This window comes from Etheostoma cragini, chromosome 12 (genome assembly GCF_013103735.1).
Source record: "Etheostoma cragini isolate CJK2018 chromosome 12, CSU_Ecrag_1.0, whole genome shotgun sequence".
Lineage (NCBI taxonomy): Eukaryota > Metazoa > Chordata > Actinopteri > Perciformes > Percidae > Etheostoma > Etheostoma cragini.
In genome coordinates this window covers 3,336,809-3,363,478 of record NC_048418.1, presented here as the reverse complement: position 1 = coordinate 3,363,478, position 26,670 = coordinate 3,336,809, and the positions used below count along the sequence as shown (strand labels likewise).

General features: G+C 40.7%; 2 protein-coding genes and 1 long non-coding RNA gene across 5 annotated transcripts; 2 read left to right on the top strand and 1 right to left on the bottom strand.

Annotated features, from left to right (window-relative positions):
• Positions 1-344: 344 nt before the first annotated feature.
• On the bottom strand, positions 345-19,728 carry LOC117954671. Its single transcript, XR_004658862.1, has 3 exons — positions 19,572-19,728; positions 17,178-17,180; positions 345-355 (listed from the first exon to the last, which is right to left on the bottom strand). It is a non-coding gene; the product is annotated as an uncharacterized LOC117954671 (long non-coding RNA).
• On the top strand, positions 2,072-14,026 carry exoc3 (exocyst complex component 3). 3 transcript variants are annotated; one of them, XM_034888533.1, is made up of 16 exons: positions 2,072-2,091; positions 3,532-3,735; positions 4,393-4,612; positions 5,098-5,270; positions 6,910-7,122; positions 7,514-7,692; positions 7,978-8,094; positions 8,383-8,500; positions 8,945-9,070; positions 9,246-9,346; positions 9,514-9,624; positions 10,074-10,215; positions 12,154-12,276; positions 12,542-12,703; positions 12,965-13,086; positions 13,771-13,975. In XM_034888533.1, the coding sequence occupies exons 2-16, from the start codon at positions 3,592-3,594 to the stop codon at positions 13,973-13,975; spliced, it is 2,256 nt and encodes a 751-aa protein (XP_034744424.1). In that variant the 5' UTR covers positions 2,072-2,091; positions 3,532-3,591. The 3 variants fall into 3 exon arrangements, with proteins under 3 accessions (XP_034744424.1, XP_034744422.1, XP_034744423.1); XM_034888531.1 differs by lacking the exon at positions 2,072-2,091 and adding an exon at positions 2,375-2,607 and having other exon boundaries at positions 13,771-14,026; XM_034888532.1 differs by lacking the exon at positions 2,072-2,091 and adding an exon at positions 3,045-3,064.
• On the top strand, positions 15,324-26,670 carry LOC117954645 (dnaJ homolog subfamily B member 6-like). The gene is made up of 8 exons (XM_034888604.1): positions 15,324-15,544; positions 18,172-18,278; positions 19,820-19,929; positions 20,992-21,057; positions 21,410-21,520; positions 21,727-21,873; positions 22,039-22,273; positions 26,470-26,670. The coding sequence occupies exons 2-8, from the start codon at positions 18,214-18,216 to the stop codon at positions 26,573-26,575; spliced, it is 840 nt and encodes a 279-aa protein (XP_034744495.1). The 5' UTR covers positions 15,324-15,544; positions 18,172-18,213; the 3' UTR covers positions 26,576-26,670.

Genomic DNA, 26,670 nt, shown 5'->3' with positions numbered 1-26,670 from the left:
GTCATGTGTGGCCTTCATTTACAACACAAGCTGGCACGCTTTTGCTCAATGTGAGCTAAACTACAAAATTGAGGTCTGCCAAACACGCAGATTTGCTCAGTTCAGCCTTTTTAGATTCCAAATTGTGAAAGCAATCTACACGTATGGTGATTATGACACCTAGCATTTACAAAAGGAACTACAGGTAAACATTGTCAGGGAACAAACACAGTGGGTCTATAATTGGAATTTGAAGCTATAGTGGGTGGTTTTCGTCACCCCCATGAGGAGTTCTAACCGTGCAGAGCCACCTGGCCATGCCATGCTTCTGTCACGCCGCTCCACTTTGTTCCTATGGGTGAACAAGCAACTTTAACTCGCCCTCAAAGCATCCTGGGAAGGCGGCGCTGCAGTGGAAGCTGTGTGTCAAATCTGTTGAAGGTGAAGTGCCTATCCAATAAAAGTATTCTATTATTACTATTACTACTATTACTATTATTACTACTATTCTTTGTTAATATGAAATTAAGACAGATTCAGCCACTGTATGGCCTATTTTTTTTGCATAAATTGCTTTTAGAAACTCAGAAACTATTTTCATAACATAAGCTAGTACCGGATGTGAGTTGAGTGCATGTGTGAGCTGCGCATGCTCCAATTTAAACCAATTAGAAATTTGTGAAATCCATAAAATAATAAGCTTTTCTCGTTACAAACAATAACGAAATATGGACATCGTTTCATAAACGTTTTAGCTATCTATGATTGTTTGATTGCTAACGTTAGCTCAAAACGCCGTACAAGTGACAGACTTTGATGTGTTTGATTGCTAAATTGTAGCCAGCGGTGAACAAACTTTGTACTGTAGGTCAATTTTCTCGTTAGCATCTTGTGGGCTACGTGTCACAAAGTGGCGCATGCGCGACTCAAATCTGCACTTGACTCACATCGGCGAGTGATAACCATATTCCGAATGAGCCGCCATTACTGTCCTTTGGAAATTCGGGAGTAGCCAGACCCACGTGACACGTTTGTCCAATCAGCTACCGGTCAAGGGCGTGGAGCATCAACCATGGATGTATTATGTTGCAACAACACACTTCAGTTGAGTCACAATTGTGGATCTGTCTATAATGAAAACACAACGGTTCTATCCACACAAGAATTAGGAGTTGTAATAGTAAAAGGCATGTCATGTTATGCTGTAAATGATATCTGTTGTTGAGTAATGTTCTTACAATTTGCAGATAAGAATGTAAAAGGTTTCTATGAGAGACCAAGTGTGTTTTGGTGTATGCTTATTTAACTTACGCCATAACTATAAGATAGTTAGAGTCACTGTGGCCTTGAACAAAGTACACTGAGTAATAATAACAACTGAGACAGGAGCACAATGTACCGCTTTAATGTGAGAGCAAATGATGAAGAGACACTGCACAGTGGCCTCAACCCTGGCATGTGTTGTGTGAAGATGACAGTCGTGGGCTGGAGAAGAGAGGGGGCCCAAGAAAGAAAGTAGGCCTTTAAGAGATGAAGGGAAGTATAGATTGGGGCTCAGAAGGTCTGACAGTCTGGAGATACGTGGCTTAGATGTGGACAGAGGCTTTGTGATCCCACAGATCTGTGTGAATAAAAGTCACATGCTTGACTGATTAAACTGTATTTGACTTTGTTGTCTTATTTGGCTCTGGCTTATGATCAAGGTAATTCCAATTTAACAAAGCGCACAGATATATAGGTCTTTTATTGGAGTCAGACACAGTGTCCAAAAAGGGGGGGCACAGAGGAGGAAACCCCAACACTGTGCATCTGTGTCTTTCTTTAGCTTCAGAGGAAACCAATGGAACTAAATAGTAAAAACGAGGAAATGAATTAAGTCAATAAGATGAGCTGGTTTTGACAGCAGCCTGTGGCAGGGACAGATGATGAGACAATGGGACACTGACACAGAGTGTTTGCCCAATGCTCAGTGTATCTTTCATCAACATTTGCTGATTGGCTGTAACTCAAAAAGTGCAGAGCCAAAGATAACAGCAGCACTGAGCTGTCCAAAAAAAAAAGGTCATTAAAAAATCAAGAGGCCATGAAGGCTACTCAGGTGCTGTAACTACAGTAAGTACACTTTCCAATTGATTAGACCCCTTTATCATGTGAATGCTTTACTTGGCTACTAATTGTAATTTCCCCATAGGGGATCAATAAACAGATTAAAATTAAACTAAATTAAATTAAATTTGATTAGAAAGTGTGATATTGTAGTTTAGGTTTTACCCCCCTCCTTTTGACGGTTTATTTCTTTCTAAAAAAAAATTGTAAACACAAAACAAGGTCAGCTTATAAAATCTCATAACTACCCCGCATTATATGAAGTGGTCGCAGTAGATTTAGCCACATTTCCGCAAGTAGTGATCATCCAAAACCTGAGGGCGGCAGTAATGCAACATCGTGCGGGCCAACTGCCGTAAAACCTCAAAGAAGAACAGACGTGGGGTGCGGGTGCTGCCTGGGCGGAGCTCTAATGAGGAAGAGGAACACAACAATATAACTTTGCTAGCTGGTCAGAAATATCAAAGTAATAATGTAGAAATGCATGTCTTCCTCCCTACGTGTAGACCCTAGGTGCCTGAGGTAATACTGTTTCTTGGGTTCGTGGAGCGAGCTTGTGTAACAGGCGCTGAGATTGTTTTAGCCTTTTCTCGTGCCCTGTTAGCTTAGCTTAGTGTATGCTAATACATTCATTGAGTTAAACATTTTTATAATGTTAACTAGCTTAAAGGGTTATCTAGCTGATGGTTTTATTTGACATAATATGGCTTAGTGATTAGTTCATGTAACGTAAGTTGCTGTGTACAAGCTGTCCAAATAAAACTACGCTAACGTTAGCAAGTTAACCGCTAGCTTAGCTGTCATAACATCTTTACCAAATACTAGCCAACGTCACTCGATGCTAACGTGAACCTTACTCTATATAGTGCAACGTTAGCCATTTAATAATGTTTGACAACCAAATAGCTCCGGGGAAGTTTGAGAAAGGCGGTGGCACAGCTGTCGTTTTATGGTCTCGGTCACAAGTTTACATCCCAAGGTAACCGTGGAGAAAGGAGTGTCATGTGTACAATTGTGCTCATAAGTCTACACACCCATGCTAAAGTTGACAAAAAAGAGCAATAAAAAATTATCTCTTGGAAATTGATCTTAAATTAAAAAAATAGGAAACATACAGCCTTTAAGTACAACAATTTTTTTTCGTAAGTATATAAATGTTCTTCCTTAAAATGCCGGGGGCATACGTATACAAACCCTTATGTTAAATCCCTATAGATGCAGGCAGATTTGTATTTTTAAAGGATATTATGCCTCTTGTAAAATTTCCCTTTTGGAAATTGGCATTTGGAATTAAAATAGCCTTCACATACCCTTCACCATACATAGACATATGCATGGTTTTATTACAGTTAGCCTAACAGCTGGTTTGATTTGCACAGAGAGATGATTTTATGGAAAGTATCCCATGCCACTCACTAGCAGTCTGTTGTTGTCTGTATATTTCAGCTCGAGTGTTTACATGAAGCCTTTGGATAAGACCGGTACTATATACTACTGAGCAACGCTATGGAGGAGACGAGTCGGGAGGCGGTTGCCACGGCGGTGCAGCGTGTGGCAGGGATGCTGCAGCGCTCGGACCAGCTGGACAAAGTGGAGCAGTACAGAAGAAGAGAGGCTCGGAAAAAGGCCTCTGTGGAAGCCAGGCTGAAGGTGCTGTGTTAACAGACAGTGCAGTATAGTTCAGTAGTCACGCCTTCATTTTACACGTTTAGCTATTCATTCAATTTTCTTTTCAGCAACAACCATTTTTGTCAGGGAAATGTCAAAAAAAGAGCAAAAACTCACAAGTTTGCTAAAAATGTCAACAGTCTAAACTGCAGAAATAATCCATAAAATGTATATTGAAGGTTGGTGTTTTTTGTCTAAATCAGTAATTGCACAAAAAAAATTACATTTGTATCTAATGCTTATATTGGGTCTCCATCACTTGTAAACTTCTAATTTGGCTCCAACTTGTAACAACACGCATATATTTAACTAATTAGTTTTTTCTAATCTAATCTTTCTGATTTTATGTCACAGTTTACATAATTTCCCCAGCAGATAGGAAGCATTCGTCTCTGGTGCATACTTCTTCTTTTTAAACTTTTTATTATTTTTTATTGGATAACAGCTAAGTAATAATGCTGAAATGTATTTAACAGTGACAAAGCATACAATATGCTGTTGTATTGTACATGGTGTGACAAATAGTATGAAAGCACACTTCCTCAGATACCACATTATTATTAATTGACACAAAGCATAATAATTCTTACGTTTGTAACTAAGTAATATCTGTGTCTTGATTGCCCCTGATGTCCTCAGGCAGCCATCCAGTCCCAGCTGGATGGCGTTCGCACCGGACTGACCCAGCTGCACAGTGCTCTGCTGGATGTCAAAGACATCCAGGGCTCACTGGCTGATGTGAGTAAAGACTGGAGGCAGAGCATCAACACCATAGAGAACCTGAAGGACGTCAAGGATGCTGTAGTTCAACACAGTCAGCTGGCTTCAGCTGTGGAAAACCTTAAAAACATTTTCTCTGGTAAGGTTAGTTCAGCCCAAACTAAAAGATGTCAACAATTGTGTGTCCCATCGCAGACCATTTACTGTCACAAAAAAAAAAAAAAAAACACGCTTTAGACAGGTTCGAGACCACAAGGTTCAGAATGGGACTTTCTTTTTTTTTTTTTACTCATTTGACAGAAATCTATGGTTTTTCCTGTTATATCTGACAATTTTCATAAGCAAAAATGTATATTATGCTTGAGTAAATGAAACCTCAATTAACAAAACTGGTTAAAAATAATAATATGAATATTTAAATAAATCACAGAGAGAAACTGGTACAGCCTACCTCTGGAAATAAAAGTGAGATCCTCGTTGTATACAAGTCCTGCTTGTTCAACGCGTGTTTGGTAAATTGCTCTTAAACACATTTAGAAGGAGTGTGAATCCCGGAGAACTTCTCTCCTGTTTTGTCTTGCTCTCAGTACTCTGTGTGTCTTTGTCACTTTGCTGTGTGTACAGTACCAGAGATTGTGGCAGACACGCAGCAGCTGATAGAGCAGGGAGAGCTGCTGCAGGCCCACAGGAAGCTGATGGAGCTGGAGTGTTCACGGGATGACCTCATGTATGAGCAGTATCGTATGGACAGCAAGAACACCAGCGACATGAACCTCATCTCCATTTACTTTGAAGATGTAAGTTTAAGTGATAGAGCTTTTGAGTGCTGTGAAAGATCTGACTATCATACATGTCGTTATGATTAGAGATGCACCAAACTGACGCTATTCTCTCCCCGGACACTGATTCTGATATCTAAAATCTGAGTATTGTCCAAGAGAGAACACTGGTCCGATACCAGAGCTGTAAAAACAAAAATGTAATTTGAAATATCTAGTCAGTCTGTGAGAAGTTTAAATACCAAATAGTGTTATCTTAACCTCAACAGTAGAGTGAACCAGACCCCTCGGGCTACAAGCATGCACAGATGCATTAATGCTGAAGATGTTGTTCGTTGCAGTATTCTCCAAAACACCAGAGGGCGTGCTAACAAGATTAGCAAGAAATGGTAGAGAAGAATAGAGCGCAAGTTAATGAAAGCAGGCTGCCTTGCAGCAAAATACATGAATCCCACTATGGCCACACCAAAACCCATTAGCGTGGCTAGACCTATTGGCGTTGGGATAGTGGTGGATTGGTTGGAGTTAGGTATTTGACCTTGAGTGGTCAAGGTTACGATAGCCGATTGGTTAGAGTATTGGACCTGTACAAATCAAGTTACGTTACTTTGCGTTAGCATGGACGCCTGGCCAATAGTAACTGTTGAAGGGCAGGTCTTGGGGTGGCCACAGTGGGGGGGGGGGAAATATCACCGCCTGGCAACAGTTGTAAACACTTCCATTGTAAACCAGACCTACCGCAAAATATTATGTTATGGACTCTAATCATAAACCTGAGTGTCATTTATCTAAAAAATGACTGTCTGCCTGTAACACTGTTAGTTTCTCTCATGTTTTTCCACTCTCCATCAAAACGTTTCTCCCTTTCCAGTATGGTGATTCTCTTTGACCACATATTTAAGGTTCTTTGACTCTCTGTGCTCTGTACATGAAGAATCACACAGATGTTTGCAGAGGCAAACTTGCTGCGCCAGTCTTTCCCAACTGAACTGAGAGCACAGTGCAAATCTCACACCGGGAACACAGCAGTTACCATAAGCCTCACTAAGTTCCGTCAGTGCTGTGTCATACTCACCATTCTGCTCTCTCTCTCTCTCTCTCTACTCTCCCTTTCTTCTTTTAACTGACAATAGTACTTAACCTTTGTTGTTATATGGTTGTAAGCATACACTACCGGTCAAAAGTTTGGGGTCATTTACAAATTTCCATTCCACTTTATTATAAACAGGATACCAGCTAATCTGGGTGGGTAGCTGATCTTTAATGCATTATCTACATTTCCCATTATCAGCAACCATTCATCCAATGTTCCAAAGGCACATTTTGTTTACTAATCTGATATTATTTAAAAAAAACAACCCTTTTGCAATTATGTGAGCACATAATGTAATCTGGAAACTGCTGCCCTGGTTAAAAAAAACAAGCCAACTGATCTCAGCTGGGATTCTGTCTACAATGGAGTCCAATGGAAATTTGGGAGTGACCCCAAACTTTTGACCGGTAGTGTATATGTCATATGTTTGTAAGCTTATCTTCTCTTGAGCTAAAGATGTACCCTTCTGGGGGACAATGTCTATCTTAGGCATTTGTTTTGACTATGTAACCACAGAAGTCAAGCTCTAAGTCTGTTTTCAATCTCCTTGTGTCTCCCCTCCAGGTTCAGGGGTTATCAGATGAACTGGCCAAGCAGCTATGGATGATACTGCAGAGGTCCATGTTGACAGTTCGCCGTGATCCGACTATGTTGGTGTCGTCGGTTCGCATCATTGAGCGGGAGGAGAAGATTGATCGACGGATGGTCGACCGTAAGAAGCAGACGGGGTTCATCCCGCCTGGACGACCCAAACGGTGGAAGGACAAGATGTTTCAGGTAAAGGAAATGATGAAAGTTATACACAATATTACAATTACATCACAGTTGATTATCTCTTTGTACTATTTGGGCTTGCCCCATGGTTGTGTACTATTGTGCCCCTAGTTTGAATACCCTTTTTTCCGTTTTTCTTCATCCTACTCTTCTTCCTCCTCTTCTCTGATTTTTCTTCCTTATCTAACTCTTCTTCCCTTTTTTATTTTCTTTTTCTTCATCAGCTCTTCTTCCACTTTGCCTTCTAACTCTTCTTGCTATTCATCTCACTTAATTCATGGTGAAATTAGTTCTGATTTGCTTGCAAAATAGATGTGGGGTAGACATTTTAGTTTTTTACCTCAAGAAGAGTTATTTGTCTGGCCAACTGTACTTTGATCTGTTTCTGTTCCAGGTGTTGGAGGGCACAGTTGGCACCCGCATTGAGGGCACCCAGGCAGTGACAAAAGAGGCTGATAAAATGTGGCTGGTTCGTCTTTTAGAAATAACCAGGAAATATGTTCTGGATGACCTCATCGTTGTCAAGAACCTCATGGTGCAGTGCTTTCCCCAGCACTACAACACTTTCAACAGGTTTGTCTGTCAGCACAGAACCGGTCCTAAACACAAGATTCAGAATAGAAATATTTTGTTTTCTTTGCCACCTGATTGTCCTTCCACCTCTAAGCACTTGAAAGCCTCATTCTCACTATTGTGTCATCAGAACCATGTCATTAATTGAACCATGAATTTAGTGAACGGTTAGGCTCTCAACTGATGAAGAGCTTCAAGTCAAAATATTCAGTTGTGCTTTTATTTTCCTCTTTTTATAACACATTCATGTAAGTGTTTGCTCACGTGTGTGTAAATGTGTTTTAGGTTTTTCGGCCTCTACCACAGTGCTGTGTCCTCTCGTGTCAAAGAACTGGCCTCTGAGGATTTAGAGGCTAATGAGATCGTATCCCTGCTAACCTGGGTCCTCAATACATATAAGAGGTAACACACACACGCATGCACGCACGCACGCACGCTGCTGCTGCTGCTGCTGGTTAAAGTGATGGGGGTTAACTATAAAGCTAGGAGTGCTTTATCTGTTGCACATAGTACAACCATTAAAGACAAATTCCTCTGTTGATGAACAAATCTTATTAGTATGATTTAGTTATCTAACATTTATTAGAACTGTGGCTTTCTTAGCTACAAAATCTGAGAGCAGCTTAAACCTGCAGATGGAACTGAGTTTTAGTTATAGAATCTGTGTATGTGTGCCTGTCTGTGTTTCAGTGCGGAGATGATGGGCCACCCAGAGCTGTTTTCAGAGTGTGACATCAACCAGCTGGAGCCTTTGCTGCCCCAAGATGTGGTGGACGACCTGCTCAGCAAATATGTCAAGACTTTCACGGTAGGCAGACAGCACACACATTAACAGGAATGCTAATGGATGTCCTGTTCACGTCTTTATTTTATACAGTAGTCTTTACACACATTATGCTTGCATTCATTTCATTTTGGCCTGCTGTTTGAATCCACACATAATCACATTGTGATTTGCTGCACTACAAATAGACCTGCTCCTTGGAAATCTAAACACAGTGACTTAATTACAAAAAAACAGCTTGCCTTTTAAATAGAGTATGTTTGGTTCTTTTCATCCTCTTGTGCTGCCTCCCTGTGTGTCACCTTTGCTAGTGTTAAATTCCCCTTTATTTAAATTCCCCTTAAAATAAACTGTTTAAAGTGGCAAAAAAACGTTTGTAAAAACACAAAATAAAAAAGGTTACATAGCATTTTGTTGTTGTTGTTAAGTGTGGATCCAGATTCTCTGTTTGACTGTCCATATCTTCAGTCTAATATAACAGGCTGGCTGAGGAAAGCCCTGGAAACGGACAAGAAGGACTGGCAGAAAGAAACGGAGCCTGAAGCTGACCAAGACGGATACTACCAGACCACACTGCCTGCCATAGTCTTTCAGGTAACACACACGCAGTCACACACGCAGTCACACACACAGTGACTTTAGGAAACTTTATCAGGATGAATAGTATCCTGGATCCATGAAATAACTGGCCTTGGTGCTTATAAGGAAAACATCTCATCTGGCTCATTCTCTCTCATCCTAATTTGAATGTTTCTTCACTCTTCATCAGATGTTTGAACAGAATCTGCAAGTTGCTGCACAGATTGACAACAATTTCAAAGAGCAAGTTCTGAAGCTCTGCCTGAAACAGATGAACACTTTCCTTATCAGGTAATTTTTAATACTGTGACTTTCTTTCTGATGTAATAAAGGTCTGAATGAAGAATTATGTCAGATTTTTTCTGAATGCATGGTCAATCAAAAAATGTTGGAAACAACATAGAATTATAACCTGGTAACAGATGTGTGTGTGTGTGTGTGTGTGTTCTTTCGTGTAGGTACAGAGAGGAGGCGGTGACCTACAAAGAGGAGCACATGAGAGACAGACAGATGCCTCAGTGTTATGTACAGTACATGATAGCCATCATTAACAACTGCCAGACATTCAAGTAAGTTTACATTTCATAGATGAACTAGTGTTTACACTTTGAGTAAAATAGGACTTTGGTCATAATGTGGTAATGTCAAGTTGCTTGGCAGACAGAGGACGTAGGCTGTCCAGCTGCGGGCTCCAAGTTAGCTGCTTGTCTCTAGGCTAAGCTAGGAAATCCAGAGGAGAGTTTACCACTGCATGCGACTGGAGCAAAAGGAGGAATCTATTAGCACAACAGACTGTTTAGTACAGTCAGTGTAGCTGGCGAGCGACAGGGACGCTCAAACACATGGAAGTAGATATAGCCTGTCAACCACAAGATGGCAACACGTTGCACTCTGAGTATAAAGTTACAGGCATTTATATATAAATATACATGTATATGATGTGATTATATATCTTTATAAATTTGATATTGAACTCTTTGGGGTTCCATATTGTAATGTTATCCCATGTGTTCATCAGAGAGTCCATTAACAGTCTAAAGAGGAAGTACTCGCAGTCCTCCGAGCCCACTGACAGTGATGCAGCCATAGAGAGGACGCTCAATGAGGTGGCCAAGGAGGGATGTCAGTTCCTATTGGATGAAGTCTTCCTGGACCTCGAGGTAAGAAGAGCTCTCATCGGACTGATCTATATTTATTGTTTAAAGGGTGTTTGTTGTATTTTTAGAAGTGATTTAATAATTAACTATTTAACTGACAAGAAGAGTTTTATCAGTTAACTGTAAAAAAAAAAAAAAAAAAAAAAACATTATGAAAATCTAAACAGTACACTACCGTTCAAAGGTTTGGGGTCACTTAGAAATTTCCATTGTACTCCACGATAGACAGAATATCAGCTGAGATTAGTTGCTTTTTTTTTCTTTTTCTTCTTTTTTTACCAGGGCAGCGGTCTTCAGATTACATTATGTTCTTACATAATTGCAAAAGGTTTCTCCAATGTTTTCTCAGATAGTTTTTTAAAATGATATCAGATTAGTACAGAATGGGCCTTTGGAACATTGGATGAATGGTTGCTCATAATGGGCAATGTAGATATTGCTTTAAAGATCCGCCACTCTGTCTATAATGGAGTGGTATGGATATTTGCAAGTGACACCAAACCTTTAAATGACAGTGTATGTATATAATTCAAAACAGTTTGTTGCATGGAAAAAGACAAATACGCAAAACAATCTTTTTCTTAACTGCTAGTTTTCTTTCTATCACTAGATCTGTTTTTTTATTCTAAGTACCGTATGGGTCCGAATGTAAAACAGTTTTTTTTCCCAAGAAAACATTCTGAAAAGGTCGTCTTAAAACCGGAGTCTAGACTTTCAGCTGTTAATGGGCGTCACCTCTTTCAACAGGCATTAGAAATCTGTAATAAATATAAAATGATCCATTATTCATTTAACTGTAATGTTACAAACAGCTGGTCAGAAAAAGCAGAGTTTTAGACAGAGCCTCGACGAGCTCCGAAAGCACGGTAACGTATTACGTATTATGAGAGAGAGAGAGAGAGAGAGAGCGAGCCTGAAGAGAGAGCGCCCAGCGTTGTCAGAACAAAGCTGTGACTCAGAGAAATAATACGTGTTTTTACCGATTCATCCGTAACCGTAGCAAGCATCTCGCCCTCACTAACGTTATCCACAGTCACGCATAGACAAAACAAAACAAATTATGTATCTGGATACGAAAAGTCTGGAAGTTGAAAGTAGAACTAGCGAGGTGTTGTCATGGAGATGTTACACGGTCCAAAAATGCAAACAGCCAGAGAAAATCTCACCGTGGTCCTCAAAGCGGCTGCTTCCAAGAGATCGACGGGAGAGGTGTGTGATTACGTGACCCAAAATCAAAATGATGAGATGCTCATTGCCAGAGTCTTGGAAATATTTACCGTTAATTTAAATGTGATACTTTCATCTAAAAAGATAATGAAAAATGTATTTAAAAGATGTTAATAACAACAGCCTACCTTGTTATATTCACTGTGTTTTTATTAGAATTATTTTAAATAAAATTATTTTATCTATGAGAACGGTATTTGGCTTTTAGTAGTAGAAGTATTTTTCCATAAATGAGAAAAATGAAAAAGGGGGCTTTGTCTTATAATCAGGGTCATCGTATATTCTGACGTATACGGTATATTCTGACGTATACGGTAGTTGGTATTTTGTATATCTAAGTGCAATTGCAATTGTGTGTCAATTAATATAAAATTTGGCAAATGTTTTGTGGCAACAAGAACACATTTTCTTAAAAGTACAAAAACCTTTCACTGCTTCTCACTGCACTGTTGCTGTTTTTTCCAAGATAGTATTTAAGTGTATAAGTACTATTAGTAGTGGGATGGGCCACTTAGTGGCATGACATATAAATAAAATATTACATTATATCGCTAGGTAACTGATTCCTAAATGGAATTCCGACAGATCGAGTGCCCTTTGCTTTTCATTTTAATTGACCCGAAAAAGGGAACAAAACACATTAGGAAGTTCATCTGATTTACAAAATGCTCCAATGCATTTATTTGCTTTTGATTTTGACATTGCATTGACCAGCATCACCTAAATGAGCTGCTGACTAGGAAGTGGCTGACGGGCTCTCACGCTGTGGACACCATCTGCGTGACAGTGGAGGACTACTTCAATGACTTCAACAAGATCAAGAAACCCTTCAATCAGGTAGGATGGGAGCTGCTGTGCGTTGATGAATCCATGCTGCTGTCCGTGGTGCTGAAATTGAAGACAGAGTTGTAATTGAGACTTTTTCTCTGAGTCCTTCCCCTCTATCACTTCTGTATTGGATCTTTTATAACGTTTTAACTATATAACTGTAAAAAATACAGAAGCAAAAGAGTGTGGTAGTTAACTAATTGCCTACTGCAAAAAGTGAATTCTGAATAGCGATTATTAATATTTGATAATATGTTGGCTGTGGTGTGTGCAGGAGATGACGAGCGAAGCCCTGCGCAGGGTGGTGGTGGAGTACATTAAAGCAGTGATGCAGAAGAGGATTACCTTCAAAAACGCAGATGAGAGGAGAGAGGGAGCTGAGAGGATGATCAAAGAGGCTGATCAGTTCAAGTTCCTCTTTAGGAAACTGGCTGCCGTGAGTTCACATGTATTGGTTTCACGATACTGCAACATTATTCACTCTCAGCCAAGCATTACAGTTGTAACTAACAATTAACCGCTGTGTTAAGTTTAACAAATCCGTCAAACAGTGGCAAAGCTGTCAAAACACTTTCTGCTACACAGTGTGGCTGAGTAGATCCAGTGTGGACATGATGCAACATTTGGCATGGGAATGACAGGAAAGTCCTGAAAGGTGGGAGGGGCATGCCTAACTTTGGTGGATTGTTGGGTGCAGGGTGAAGACACAGACCGGCTTTGTGGTGCCATCGCTGCCATCGCTGAAGTCTTCAAGCTGACTGACCCCACGCTGCTGTTCCTGGAGGTCACCACTCTGGTGTCCAAATACCCTGACATCAGGTATACACAGTCACTAGTCTCTCATTGCCAGACCGGGAGTATGGTCTGGCTACACCGCTTACACTCTGGCTTGTTTTTATTTCTTTAAACCAATCACAACCGTCCTGGGCAGCACTAAGCCCCGGATGCAGTGACGATGGCCTTGCAAAATGTGTAGCAGAGATAGCGGGAGAAAAGGAATTGGATGCCAGCTTTTTAGCACTTTGAAGCACTGTACATTCGTTGAGCCAGACTCTATATATACACACACACACACACACACACACACACACACACACACACACACACACACCAGAGCTATCAGATCAACAGCGAACTCTAATGAAACATTATTTAACAAGTGTAGCTAGCAAAGCGTCTCTGTTGTAAAGGCTAACTGTGCTCAGTTAGCACAATGACAGCCTGTTAGAAAGGTTTGGGGATTATCTTGAGTACCCGGGTCAGGATTTCTGGAAAGAGACATTGCTGTTGAGTTTTTACACATGAAACAAAAAAAAGAGTGCAATCTAGTTCCATTATATTGGAGAGAGGGCAGACATCTCTACGGCTGATATCTCCAACACTACTATCTAGATTGATAAATAGTTGTACAAGTACGAGCTAAAACATGTATTTAGAATTTCGGGGTGAAGTGTCCCTTTAAACTTTCCCACTAAGGTTTTTGGTCCCTCCTGCTCTCCGTAGGGAGGAACACATCCAGGCGTTGCTGGCGGTGCGTGGCGATGCCAGCAGGGAAATGCGCCAGATGATCATAGGGACTCTCAGCGAAAACAAAGTGTCCTACGCTGGTGTCACGCAGCCGATCTTCAAAGACATCACCGTGCCCACCATGACCATGACGACCATGACCACCATGACCTCCATGGCGACTGCAAAGCTGCTCAAATAAAGCCAATTACCCTAACACTATTTTCACCTTGAGCACCTTCAGGCACGATAACATGAGCAAACCTCTTTTTCCTGACACTGTTGTTTTTAATTGTTTAACGGAGCTTGCCGTGTTCTCTGTCCCGTCCCTTATTTTGCTGTTTTAATTGTCACTCTGACCATGTCTGCTTCAACAAAATAATAAAGTCATAGTTGTAAGAAAGTGTGGCATGACTACTAATTAGTGGTTGAAGAATCACAAGATGATTTTTTTATTTTCTTCCTCCTATTCCTTTTTTCAGAAGGTACTCACACACAGTAGGTAAGTGAAGAAAAGGACAAGAAAGCAAGAAAGAAACTTTATAAAAGAACTCCAAACAGGCCCTGATGTTATAGGGTCCAGGTTTCAAATAGAGAAAATACCATGGAGTACAACAGGAAATATGTTACTACACATGTAGTATAATGAAGTAATACTATGTAATGTTGGATTGAAGGTCTTTGGTTAATGAAATTAAACAAAAAACTTTATTTGGCTTACATTCTTAGCCAAGATGAAGGTTTAAAAATATATGCTTTCCTGTTCAGCTCAGATAAACCATGTACACAATTTTGATCATTTTATTTTTCAACAGATTTAATTAGCAAAAACTATTCTGTACTTCTACTTTAGTCCTCAGATTTGTATACATGAAAACATAATTGTATTACATATAGTATTGTAGATATTTAACATTTTTATTAATTGACATGACTGTCAAAACAGTTCGCCTCATTTCAACAAGGATATGCACGTAGGAGAAGTGCAGATGTCCTAAAATATGTACTATAATGTAGAAAGGCGGTAATGGGCAGCCTGTTCCTTCAATACACAAGAAGATGTTGAAGAAAATGATGTCAAGAAATGAAGGTGCAGATTGTAGGGTGAGAGGTTCAGCGAATAATCCGCTTGTTTTTTTAATGATGGATGAAAAGATATAGTGACAGCGCTTCTCAGCGGTTCTTATTCGTAGAGTTGAGATTTGCAAATTAACTTAAAATGTGAATAGAACGGTTGAGATGTAACCACGTTGATGGCTTAAAAAGGAATTGAACAAAGAAGAAACCAAAGAAAGTAGTCTGTAGTGACTCTAACGTAAGTGCTCTCTTGTGTCAAGTGAGTCCAGTGATCGTAAAGATTTACTATTTGAAATATTGGCAATTTATTTCAAATGCAATAAGGGACTGACATCACATTTATTTGGGTTCCTGTTCACATGGGTAAGAAATAAATAAATTGGTAAATTAAGGAGAGTTTAAAAAAAAAAAAAAAAAAGATTCTTTTAACATCACAAGGAGAACCAGGCAGCGTAGGAGTTAACTAACTCCAGCAGGTGGCAGTGATGCAACACTCAAGGATGCAAGCTGCCGTTCAACGTAACAGAAGAAGAAGACGACGACGATGTCAGAAACAGGACGTAGCGTCTAATCTGAGAACCTGCAGGCTGCTGAACATGAATAAACCTGTTTAGCTTCTGACACGACTTTAATAACAGAGTGTCTATCTGTCCCACATATCTGCTGGGACCACGGACGGCTGGATTTGAATTGGGTAAGAGTATTTGACAGCAGAGCTGACGTTAATGTGGCTACTGGTGTCCACTGCTCAGCCGAGCTAAGCTAACGCTCTAACCAGCTTACGTTAGGAAAGGAAAGCAGCTAACAGCGGCTACCGCCATAAACAAAACCCGTTTGTTTCAGTGAAAAAAATACTCTTCACTCGGATTTCTCACATACTGTTTTCCCCGTTAACGCTGCCGTTCCTGGCTCGTTCTCTTGTATTATTGTTTGCCAGGTTGCAGGAGGCGTTCGGGGTCAAAGAGAGATAAACAAGCTAGCGTCGCTCACAAAGCTTAACCCGGTGCACCGAAATACCGGGATGTAAATTAACGCTATGGTTTATGAGGCGTTCAAGTCCTTCACTTATCAGTCTGAACGTTACATGTCTTAGCTTTGTTCGACCTGGAAGTTAGTATCGTGTGGTGATGAATCAAGACACATGCATAGTTCTGTCTGTATTCATGTTTTATTAGTATTAAGTGTCATGACCAGAAGCCCTAACATGGTTATTGTTGACATAGTTAGCGTTATATCAGTTGTAAATAATTACAACCAGAAAATTGCAAAAAAGTGTTTCCCAATTTTTTCGAATCGTGCACCCCTAACATCAGAATGCAGCATGCCTGCTCCAGAGAATGAAGGTAATTGAAGACTATTTTCCAGAAGTAAATGCATGGTATTGGTTGGAAGTAACAGCATTGTGGCGTCACTCTGCTGTCAATGTTTGAAATGATTCCCATTATCATGTAAAATCTATTTTCCTATGATTTAGGACTGCAGAACTATTTATGTTGTGTTGATTTCAACTGTGGCGGAGTAATTTCCTTAATTTTCACCCACAGTTTCTTGCCTCATTGTCTCCATTATTGATTGCAGACTGAAGTAGGCTAATTGAAATCATTGTTCATGTGCAATATTGGATGTAGTGGCTCTAAAAAACTTCAATGCTTAAATGCATCAAATATACCATGCACCATAATTTGCTTATGTTAAGCTGAGCATTTTGATAGGAATGGTGTTTATATGTACTGTGTACAATATGGCAAAGGGAGGGAATAGGGCTGCATATCATCTAAATAATTACAAAATGCATACTGACTTCATGAACCGTGTATGTAATGACAATTTGATAAACAAACATGTATACTATGCTTAACTATGCTTTACAAAACCAGTAACAAAAATAATATGAATATGTAAATAAATCACCAGGAGACTCTGACACAGGCTGACTTTGTAAATAAAACTGGGATCAGCGCTCATATACAAGGTTATGTTCTGCTTTTTCAAAGGTTGTTGGCTGAATTGCTCTTAAAAACATTTAGATAGGATTTTAATTGCTATTTTTATTCTCAATTTCAATTTTTTATTTTGGCACGGGTGATATTCTGAACTTACAGACTGTTCTTTTATTTGCCTTTACCCACTTAGTCATTATATCCACATTACTATTGAGTATTTATCAAAAATCTCATTGTGTCAATAGTTTGTGAAAGCACCAATAGTCAACATTACAATATCGTTGCAATGTTGATATCAAGGTATTTGGTAAAAAATTACTTCATATTTGATTTTCTCCATATCACCCAGCCATACCTTATTGTCTGTTTTCGAAGGAGTGTAACATCCTTCCTTTTTTCAGTTTTTTTAGACCAGTTCAGACTGACTCAGTGTACCAAAGGCTCTTTGATATACCAGTGGCTACAAAGGACCTTTTGTTAAACACATAAACACGAGCATGCACATTCAAACTAATCTATCTTAGAAGAGAATGTCAGTCTTTGGCTGAACAAAGGTCACAGACATAGGCAACCTGTGATAAGGGGACACAAGTAGACACTGTTCAGCTATTAAAAAAAAAAAAAAAAAACTAAGAGCCAAAACTGGTACTTTGCACGTATTTAATCATACATTTTCAATTTTGTAATTTAATTGTAGGGCTGGTTGCACCTTCTGTTTTCCAAGTTATAATGGAACTCGGGTGGCCCCCCCACATAGTTGATTAGTCGATTTTCTTTAAATCCTATTTCACGCCAAAAACGTACATCAAAGAAACCTATTGTAAACAAGTTTTAAAGTGGTCCTTTTGGATGATTTTTTATGAAGAAACCCAGTTTTTATATATCTATCAATAACCCAACTAATCGAGTTGTCGCCAAACCCACGAGTGTTAAAGCTATGGTGCAATGTTTCTGTCGTCCCCACGTCGAATTCTAAGTAATGCCAACAAACCGGTCAGCACGTCCACATGATACAAGCCTTCCGGGATTGTGCAGTTGCTAGTAGCCAAGGAGGACGCGAAGGATTAGGCACTTCGGCGCGGAAAAAGTCTCCAGACGCCACAATCTTCCACATAGCCGTACTGAGCTGAACTGAACATAAACTAGCCATTTGGCTGGGTGGACAAAAAAGTTAACACACACACACACACACACACATACACGTACATACACACTGTGAAATGACACATGGTCCCATCTTATTTGACATAGTTTGATGTTGTTCTACTGTTAAATCCAAGACTCTAAACAGAGTGGCTCATGGTGAAGACAGTCTCACCGGTGACATGTTGGTGTTTGGCTGACAGCTCTTCTTCTTCTTCTTCTTCTTCTTCTTCAGGTTCATCCCGTTAACTGAAATTTCTCCCTTCATCCACTCATCATGTTGGACTACTACCAGGTTTTAGGAGTACGGAGAGATTCGTCCGCAGATGAAATCAAGAAAGCGTGAGTTGATTAAATGTAAAATGTTATATTTAAGCTGCAATGTTCTTAAACACTTGAGCAGACATCTGCACAGCGATGCTATCATCTTGTTGTCCTGGCTGGCAGCTCTGCAGCTAATGAATGGACTCCCTAAAGGCTGATTACCTTTCTATGGAGCTTCATTAACAGCACGCAGCTCTTTCTTTTTTCTTTTTTTATAAAGAGTGTGAAGGGAAGCTACACATTTGATTTAAACAGTTAGGACATTGGCCTGTAAAGTGTTTTTCTCTGGCAGTAAAGTGCTGGGGTGTGCTTCATCCCAGATGGTTATCCCGAAACAAATTCAGTGTCTGGCCGATCTGCCCCCACAAATGGGCTTTTCAGGCTACGTTTACATTGCTATGTCATCGATACGTGTATAATAATAGATTCATACCTGGCGTCTGAATCGATATAGTGTTGCCACGGAAAATATCACAATACTGTGCTGTATAGTATGCAAAGTTATCGCATTGTGGATATTTTCCTCATATCGTGCAGCCCTAGCGAGGTGTACACTAGGCATGGGTCGGTATGAGATTCTGACGGTATGATAACCTTCAGCAGAAATATCACAGGCTTAATGTAACTTTAAAATGGGTTATCGTGAAATGTCTGGGTAAAATAAAACAGAAATTGAACTCCAATGCATTTTATTTTTAAATAAACTGGAAGGGAAAGGGATTTGTAGACTGCACTTTCCCTTCTTGACTCATAAAGGAATAGCTCATGCCCCAGGAGCGGTATCTCGGAAACAGCGTTTTTTTTGTTGTTGTTTTTTTAAACCGCGTTATACCTTGAAACCGGCAACTGCCTAGTGTAAACACAGCAAAAGATATTCATTTTTAAACCAAAAGGTAGCAGTGCAAATGTAGCCCTAGAATTATCACATTGTGTTGTTTTGTTTTCTCTGGCTATATAATAAAAAAATAAATAAAAAGCTTCTCAGGGGTTGACTGGCTGAACTGTGTTTAATGTAAACTTATCGTGATAAAGACGCATGGGTGCGTTTAGGGTGCTAGTTTGACGGCGGAGAAAAGGCTCTGTGCGCCTGGTGCATGGTTCAGAAGGGTTGTACTTAGTGTCTCCATTAATCATAAGGCATATCATGCAAGAAACCAATCAGTGTCATCTCCCATTCCCTTTAAAGCCAGGCGCGTTTGTGCCTTTGGTGCATTGCTATTAGGATGACGGGTTTGTCGAGGCGGGCCTTACACGATGGCGGGCTCTGCAACATGCGCGCTGGTTGAGATGTTTTTCCGTCGGCCTGCATACGTCATCTCCTTCATCGCTCTGATTGGTTTTAGTTCTATCAAATTGTGCCCAGAGGCATTTGAGTGGCGTCCGTTGGTGACACCCCTTTGGAAATGGGCCGTGAATGAACCGCCCCCAGACCCACGCTGTTACAACTGAGAAGAGTCTGATGTCAACCACACTATTGTTCAGCCCTAATAAGCACAGCATCTTCATTTTTTTGAGTCAAGTTATTGAGCAGCCGTCCTCTTTCTCCTGTCCTCGTGTAGTTACAGAAAGCTGGCCTTGAGGTGGCACCCTGACAAAAACCCAGAGAACAAGGAGGAGGCGGAGAAGAAGTTCAAGGAGCTGTCCGAGGCGTATGAAGTCCTGTCAGACGGTTTGTATCCCAACTCTCTTACAAGTCTGCACACAAACACCAGTGAAGCACTGCGCTATAGTTAATGCAGTGAAGCATATACTAGTGCTGGGCAATACATCAATATTATATTGATATTGTGATATGTAACTAGATACGTGTTAGATTTTGAATATCATTATATCTTTAATGGGTTGTTGTCTTTTCCTGGTTTTAAAGGCTGCATTACAGTAAAGTGATGTCCTTTTCTGTGTTACCAGACTGTCCTAGCTCTTCTATTATTTTTACCTTTACCCACTTAGTCGTTATACCTACATTACTGAATATTATTTACCTTAAATCTCATTGTGAAGATATTTTGGGAAAGCACGTGTTGTCAACCCTATAATACTGCCACAATATCAACACTGAGGTATTAGTACAAGAATACTGCGAAATCTGATTTTCTTGATATTCCCCAGCCCTAAGCAAATACCAGTAGCCCCTAAACTCTGGAATCAGTTGCCCCTTCACATTAGACACCAGACTGTGTACGTTTGGAGACTTTAGTGTTGCAGCCCGTCCCTCTGGAACACCCTGCGTGCAGATATCCAAAATGCTACATCCCTGGACAACACCTGTTTACCACAGCCTACAAGCTCCCCTAGCTTAGCCACAGTAATTCTGTAAAGGGTCCTTGAAAAGTGCTATTTATTATTATTATTATTATTATTATTATTATTATTATTATTAATATTATTGTTATTATTTCATTAGGCCGGCCCCTACACCACCTGTTTTCAAACTTTGTCTTAAAACAAGTTTTTAACACACAGAATAGTTGCCTTTCTATGATCTTGTCATATTGCTGGTAAACGGTATATTGTTTTTGTGTTCTTTCTATGTGTTTGTTCTCTCCGATTGTACAGCACTTTTGGTAAACTATTGTGTGTATATGTGCTTTGTGAATAAATTTGGATTTGGAATACCGACAACAAAGGGTCTGATGGGTGTAGATGAGTTCCTCTACCTCCTCTTCCTCCTCCTCTCGGTCCTGGAACTGTTGTGATTCTACTTTTGAGATTTTTCACTTTCCTCTTCCAGCGAACAAGAGGAGCACATATGATCGCTATGGCAAAGAGGGGCTGACGGGGAGCAATGGAGGAAGGGGTAAGAAAGATAGGCTCAAAACTTTAACCACAAACCTAAATATTTCGTGGGTGTGTGTGTGTGTGAGAACAGCTGATTTTAGTTTGAACTTAAGAGAACATATACAGTTCATAAGTATACACACCCATGCCAAAGTTGACTAAAAAGAAGAATAAAAAAACATCTTTTGAAAATTGATTCCAATGCCTTAATTTAAAAAATGAGGAAAAATCATCTGTGGTGACAGTGTGTGTCTGTTGCAACAGAGTTGGCTGCTGGGTAATTCAACAGAAGCACATGTTGAATGTTGAATTAGGTGCTGTTATTTGGTCCACGTTTACACCGTTTACAGCAGTTTTCTTTGGCATTTCAGGAGGCCATTTCCACAACGGAGATCATTTCCATGAACCATTCACATTCCGCAACCCAGACGACGTCTTCAGGGAATTCTTCGGAGGCAGAGACCCATTTGCAGACTTTTTTGGTAAGTCACAGTGTGAAGAAGTTGGTACGTCGTCATGTCTGCCAGTGCTTTAGTTTAAGTTTTTACCCAAATGCAGATTTCAAAAATTTCAGCCTGAATCATAATCTTTCTCATCTCCTGCTACTGTTTTAATATACTTTTCCACTCATATTTCTCTTGTTCTCTCCTGCTACTGTTTTAATATACTTTTCCTCTCTTTCTCTCAGGTACAGACCCATTTAGTGATGACCCATTTTTCGGCAATGGGCGGCGGCACCAAAGTCGAGCACATCGCAGCCGGGCAGGCGGTCCGTTTTTCGGGGGCTTTGTCGGTTTTCCTCCCTTTGGCGCTGGCTTCTCACCGTTTGACCCGGGTAAGACATGCAGCCATTAATAAATAAACAAAACATCACAAAGTGGTTGCAAACCACACTCACCAGTTTAAATGAGTCTCACTCTCTCTCGCTCTCTCACTCTTTCTCTCGCTCTTTCTCTTTCTCTCTCTCTATCGCTCTCTCTTTTTGTCCTGTTTATTGCAGGCTTCGGTTCTTTTGGCTCTATGAGCCCCATGGGTCACATGGGTCACATGGGTCAAATGGGTCACATGACAACCATGGGCAGTCTGGGAGGTGGAGGCTTCACCTCTTTTTCCTCCACCTCCTTTGGGGGAGGAGGAGGAGGAGGAGGTGGTGGAGGAGGAGGCGGCATGGGCAACTTCCGCTCTGTGTCCACCTCCACCAAGATCATCAACGGCAGGAAGATCACCACTAAAAGGTAAATACTGACTGGCTACGCCACACATCCATTCTGGGATAGAAGAGAAGAACTCTGTGGGCTGTTTGCATTTCTTAAAACCAAGCACAGTCGTCTTGGGTGGTGCTAAACTCCGGACGCAGCGACGGTGGCTCTGCTAAATAGTCTCGGGAAGGAACTTGTTCTAACTGAAAAAAAGCAAAAGCCACATACAATATTAAATGAAGCTAACTGTTCCCACAGTAAAGTAACATGATCTATATATCATCCGGATACATGGTTAAATGTAATTTTCTCTTACCAATGCATTGCTGTGTGTACTTCATCCACAGCAATCCCACCAATTGGGCCCTGTAACGTCCCAGGTAGAGAGTCCTGAAATGTTGTCCTTTACAGGATGGCTCTCCATCTATCCTTGCCAGCAGTGTTTCTGGTTCCTTAAGGACTGACAACTGACCAGCAGTAATTGTTTCATCTGTGTCTTTATCGTGCCCAGCTCCATAACCGGTGGGCAAACATGCTACCACGTAACTGTTAGATGGTAAATAATCTTTGTAAATCTTTACAATCATTCACTGAAAGAAGCAAGCTGGCCTGCCTTGTTGTACGATCCAATTGTTCCTTAAAACTTGCGTTCAGCTTTCGGTTTGAAGGTTGTTGCTTCCCGTGGCAAAGGGATTTTGAGAACAGTAACACAGATAGCAGAAGGGGAGGGGTAAAGCCTAACATACAGACTACGTACTGACTAATTTGGATTATACCAGTGTCTGGTATCTGCCTTTAGACACTGAGCGACCCATTTTGCACCCAGCGTGAAGCTCGACACAAGTGTCTTTGCTAGTTTAAGCCCGACGCAGTTATCAATTACCCGTCCAACGCCCACGGCGTTTAAATAGCAAATGCACCTTCGCCCATGTGTGGGCCCATGGGCGTGCTGGTCTTACAGGGAGGTGTGTGCAGGGGAAATCTGGGTGTATTGCTATCTTGAGGCAGCGGGAAGTGATCGTGCCACTGACCACCAAAAACCTGGTCTAAAGTCAGTAGCGCAGCATTTCATTGTTATTTTAACAGCAAATTAGTAAAATATGCCTAGGCTTATGCACAGCGCCCTCACACTATGCTTGACACACACACACACACACACACACACACACACACACACACACACACACACACACACATATACACACACAGGGAAGCACAGCAGCACACAAAATGCTAAATATTAAAAATAAAATATTAAATTGTAAACTGCTTTTTAACACTGCTTTTAAACATCATAATAGCAATGTGCCAAGGTTCAAACGAGCCTGGCTTTTAAAGGGAATGTGAGATGACACTCTGATTGGTTAATGTACGTTCACCCAAAACACATCTATGAATTAATGAAGACACTAAGTACAACCCTTTTGAATCGTGCGCCTAGTGCACAGACCCTTTTTTCCGCCGTCGAACTAGCAAAAGTGGATTCGGACACGCCCTAAACACACCTGCGGCATGCGTTCAGATCGTTAAAATAGGGCCCTAACACTAATGGAGTGGATCGTGGCTTTTAGACTTTTGCACTTTCTCTACACATTGCAGCAGTATGCATGGGATGGTTTTATTGATTAAATGCTTCCCCACACACATCACTGGAAATTGAAAATCCAATTTTAGTAAAGATGACTCTACTTGCATTAATAGACAGAGAATGACAGTTGCCCTCTGTTACAAAACCTAAAATCCATCCATTGTGGCTGAAATAATAACCGAACTGGAAACAAACGTACTAGGTGAAATAATCAATAAAAAGCAGCTTTGCTCAGTAAGTTACAGTTCATCTTCTGTTCCTTCATTTAAATAATATATTTGACTGTTTCATAAGCGTTCATAATACATCCAAGTCAGCCTTTCACAGATTAAAAGTGAAGTGAGAACAGCTGGTCTCTACACTCATTCAGAGCATTAGGTTGTGGGATTTGAAGAATCTCCTGAGCTGGATAAGCTGCAAAACAACTGAATGTCGTTTTATTTTGCTTCAAAGCTCCAATGAAAATCAAACAGACTAAAGATTTTGGAGGAGCTTTAACAAATAACCGGTCAAGGTTTTTACTTCTAGCAGTGGTGGTGATTGTGTAGAAGTAGTGTTGATCTAGGTCAGACTTGTAACACTTCCAACACAGCTGGTGTCTTTATGAAGGCGTTAGGGTACGTAACCTACAACTGCTTGCATTGTCATTAGAGCCCGACTGATATATCGGCGGGTTGATATTGATTATATTTCCCAAGCTATTGGTATTGGCAAATATAACGGCCCATAAAAATATGGGCACACAAAAATCACACTGTAATCATTTTAATTTCTTTTAATGTTAATAATTTCCAATGAGAATAATGATACAAAAACAATTATTCCCTCCAGTATCATGAATAATATTGCAATCTGTCAAAAAAAAAATTGCAATTAGATATGTTCCTCATATCGGGCAGCCCTTGTTGGGAGTCACACATGCGCAGGACCTAGGTAAGGACTACTAGCCAGTCAGAAGCAGAGTTGGACTGGGCCCTCACAAGCAAGCAAGTGTGATCCGAAAAAACCTGCTACGACCCATGGCTTTGGCTCAGCCTAGACTGGAGCAAGACATGGTATGTCATTCAAATGTTAACAAATGAGTCTTTCATATGTCACATTTGAATTGGAAGTCTCCTGAACACGGTGATTAACTATGTGAACTCTTCGGGCCTCTGCTCTGATTGGCTTGCTTTTAAAGCGGGCCATGCTCGCAGCTAGGCGAGCAGTGTAAGGTGTGTTACAACGTGACGCATCACGAAGGTAAAGGAAAAATAAAAAACAGTAGTGAGAAATACAAAGTCTACTTCTGCTACTTTATGGGTTAAATAACACAACAAGATGTCACACAAATGGACCATTTAAGTGAGACCCCCACCACTGCAAAATCATGTGGCCAATCACTTCCTCTGGTCTAAATGGGCCTCGACCCAGTCTAATATCAGAATCATGCAGTCCCTAAACAACAAACATCTGTAGCACATTTTCTGTGAGTGAGGATTGGTTGATTTCTGCCCCTCTGTTACACCATCCGTGTTTCTGAGTGATAGCAGGACGTGCATTGTGTTTCCACGGTCACATTGATGAGGAAATATATTTGTGGATGGGGTTGTTAGACTAGCAAGAAGTGCCCAGCTGTTCTCCAGCTGTGACAGCACTCCCTCTGTGGACCAGATCGCAAATATCACACAGGCATTGTGGCTCTTTCAGTAACTGTCTAAAAGCCATTACGGGACCTTTGGTCAACAGGGCTCTTTCTCTGAATGAACAAATAAACTTCTATTTAATGTCACAGCAGCCATGTCTCTACTAAGAACTCAGTTTGTACCATGAAAGTCTAGTCTACGTCGATGACGTTTCACTTCCAGGACTTTTCAGGTACCCCGGATGTCCCTCATTTCATCCAGATGTCCGTCACCTTCCTGTTTCTTTGTGTTGGCGTTCTAACCTCTGGTGGATTCATGAGGACTATGGTTAACTGGTTCTCAGATCTCTGCAGGGGAACTCCAGACAGCTAACTAGACTATCTGTCCAGTCTGAGTTTTCTGTTGCACGACTGAAACAACCTTTGAACATACACACGTTCCAACAAAAAAGTTCATTCCCAAGGGTGTTTTGCAGCGGCACCGTTGCTCCGTCCGGCGCTTAGCAGCACCAACAACGATGCCAAGAACCCAGAGCACGGTTTTCTCCCATCCAGGACTGCTGTGTGGACTGGCAATGCCAGACTAAATAGTGTCTGCTTTAAAGGAGAGCTGCACAATAAGTCACAATTTTAACAAAATCCGATATGGATATATGGATATACTAGTGCAATATCCAAATTGCACGGTGTGGGGGTGCAATATTTGTTAACGCCAAAATATGTTTCCAATATTCTGAATATAGTTTTTTGGTGCTGCAGAGATGTGCCAGCCTCCAAATCGAAAAAAAACCTTTGTTTGATCACACTGTTATATTTACATTTCTTTAATTCTATAATTTTGAATGAAAAATTAGAATATTAATACAAAAATGAGCATTCTCTCCAATATCCTGAATCATTTTTGCAATATCCTATATCCAATATATTTCCTCATAGTGTGCCGTCCTAGTTCAAAGTCATCGTGAATGTTTCCCTCTCCCCTCTTCCTCACCCCCTCTTCCTTGTGCTTCTCTCCTCCAGAATCGTGGAGAACGGGCAGGAGCGGGTGGAGGTGGAGGAGGACGGGCAGCTGCGGTCTTTAACCGTTAACGGTAAGGAGCAGCTGCTGCGACTGGAACACAAGTAAAGACTGAAGCTTCCTCTGCTGGAGAAGTGTTACCTCGGCACAAACAGACCAACAAACTTAAGCTCGATACAGACGGAGAGAGAGAGAAAAAGGAA

Coding starts and splice junctions, on each gene's coding strand:
- LOC117954645 (XM_034888604.1), top strand. CDS start 18,214: ATGTTGGACTACTACCAGGTTTTAGGAGTACGGAGAGATTCGTCCGCA. Junction 19,930..20,991: donor GTATGAAGTCCTGTCAGACG/GTTTGTATCCCA, acceptor TTCCTCTTCCAG/CGAACAAGAGGAGCACATAT. Junction 21,058..21,409: donor GGGGAGCAATGGAGGAAGGG/GTAAGAAAGATA, acceptor TTGGCATTTCAG/GAGGCCATTTCCACAACGGA.
- exoc3 (XM_034888531.1), top strand. CDS start 3,592: ATGGAGGAGACGAGTCGGGAGGCGGTTGCCACGGCGGTGCAGCGTGTG. Junction 4,613..5,097: donor CCTTAAAAACATTTTCTCTG/GTAAGGTTAGTT, acceptor CTGTGTGTACAG/TACCAGAGATTGTGGCAGAC. Junction 10,216..12,153: donor AAGTCTTCCTGGACCTCGAG/GTAAGAAGAGCT, acceptor TGCATTGACCAG/CATCACCTAAATGAGCTGCT.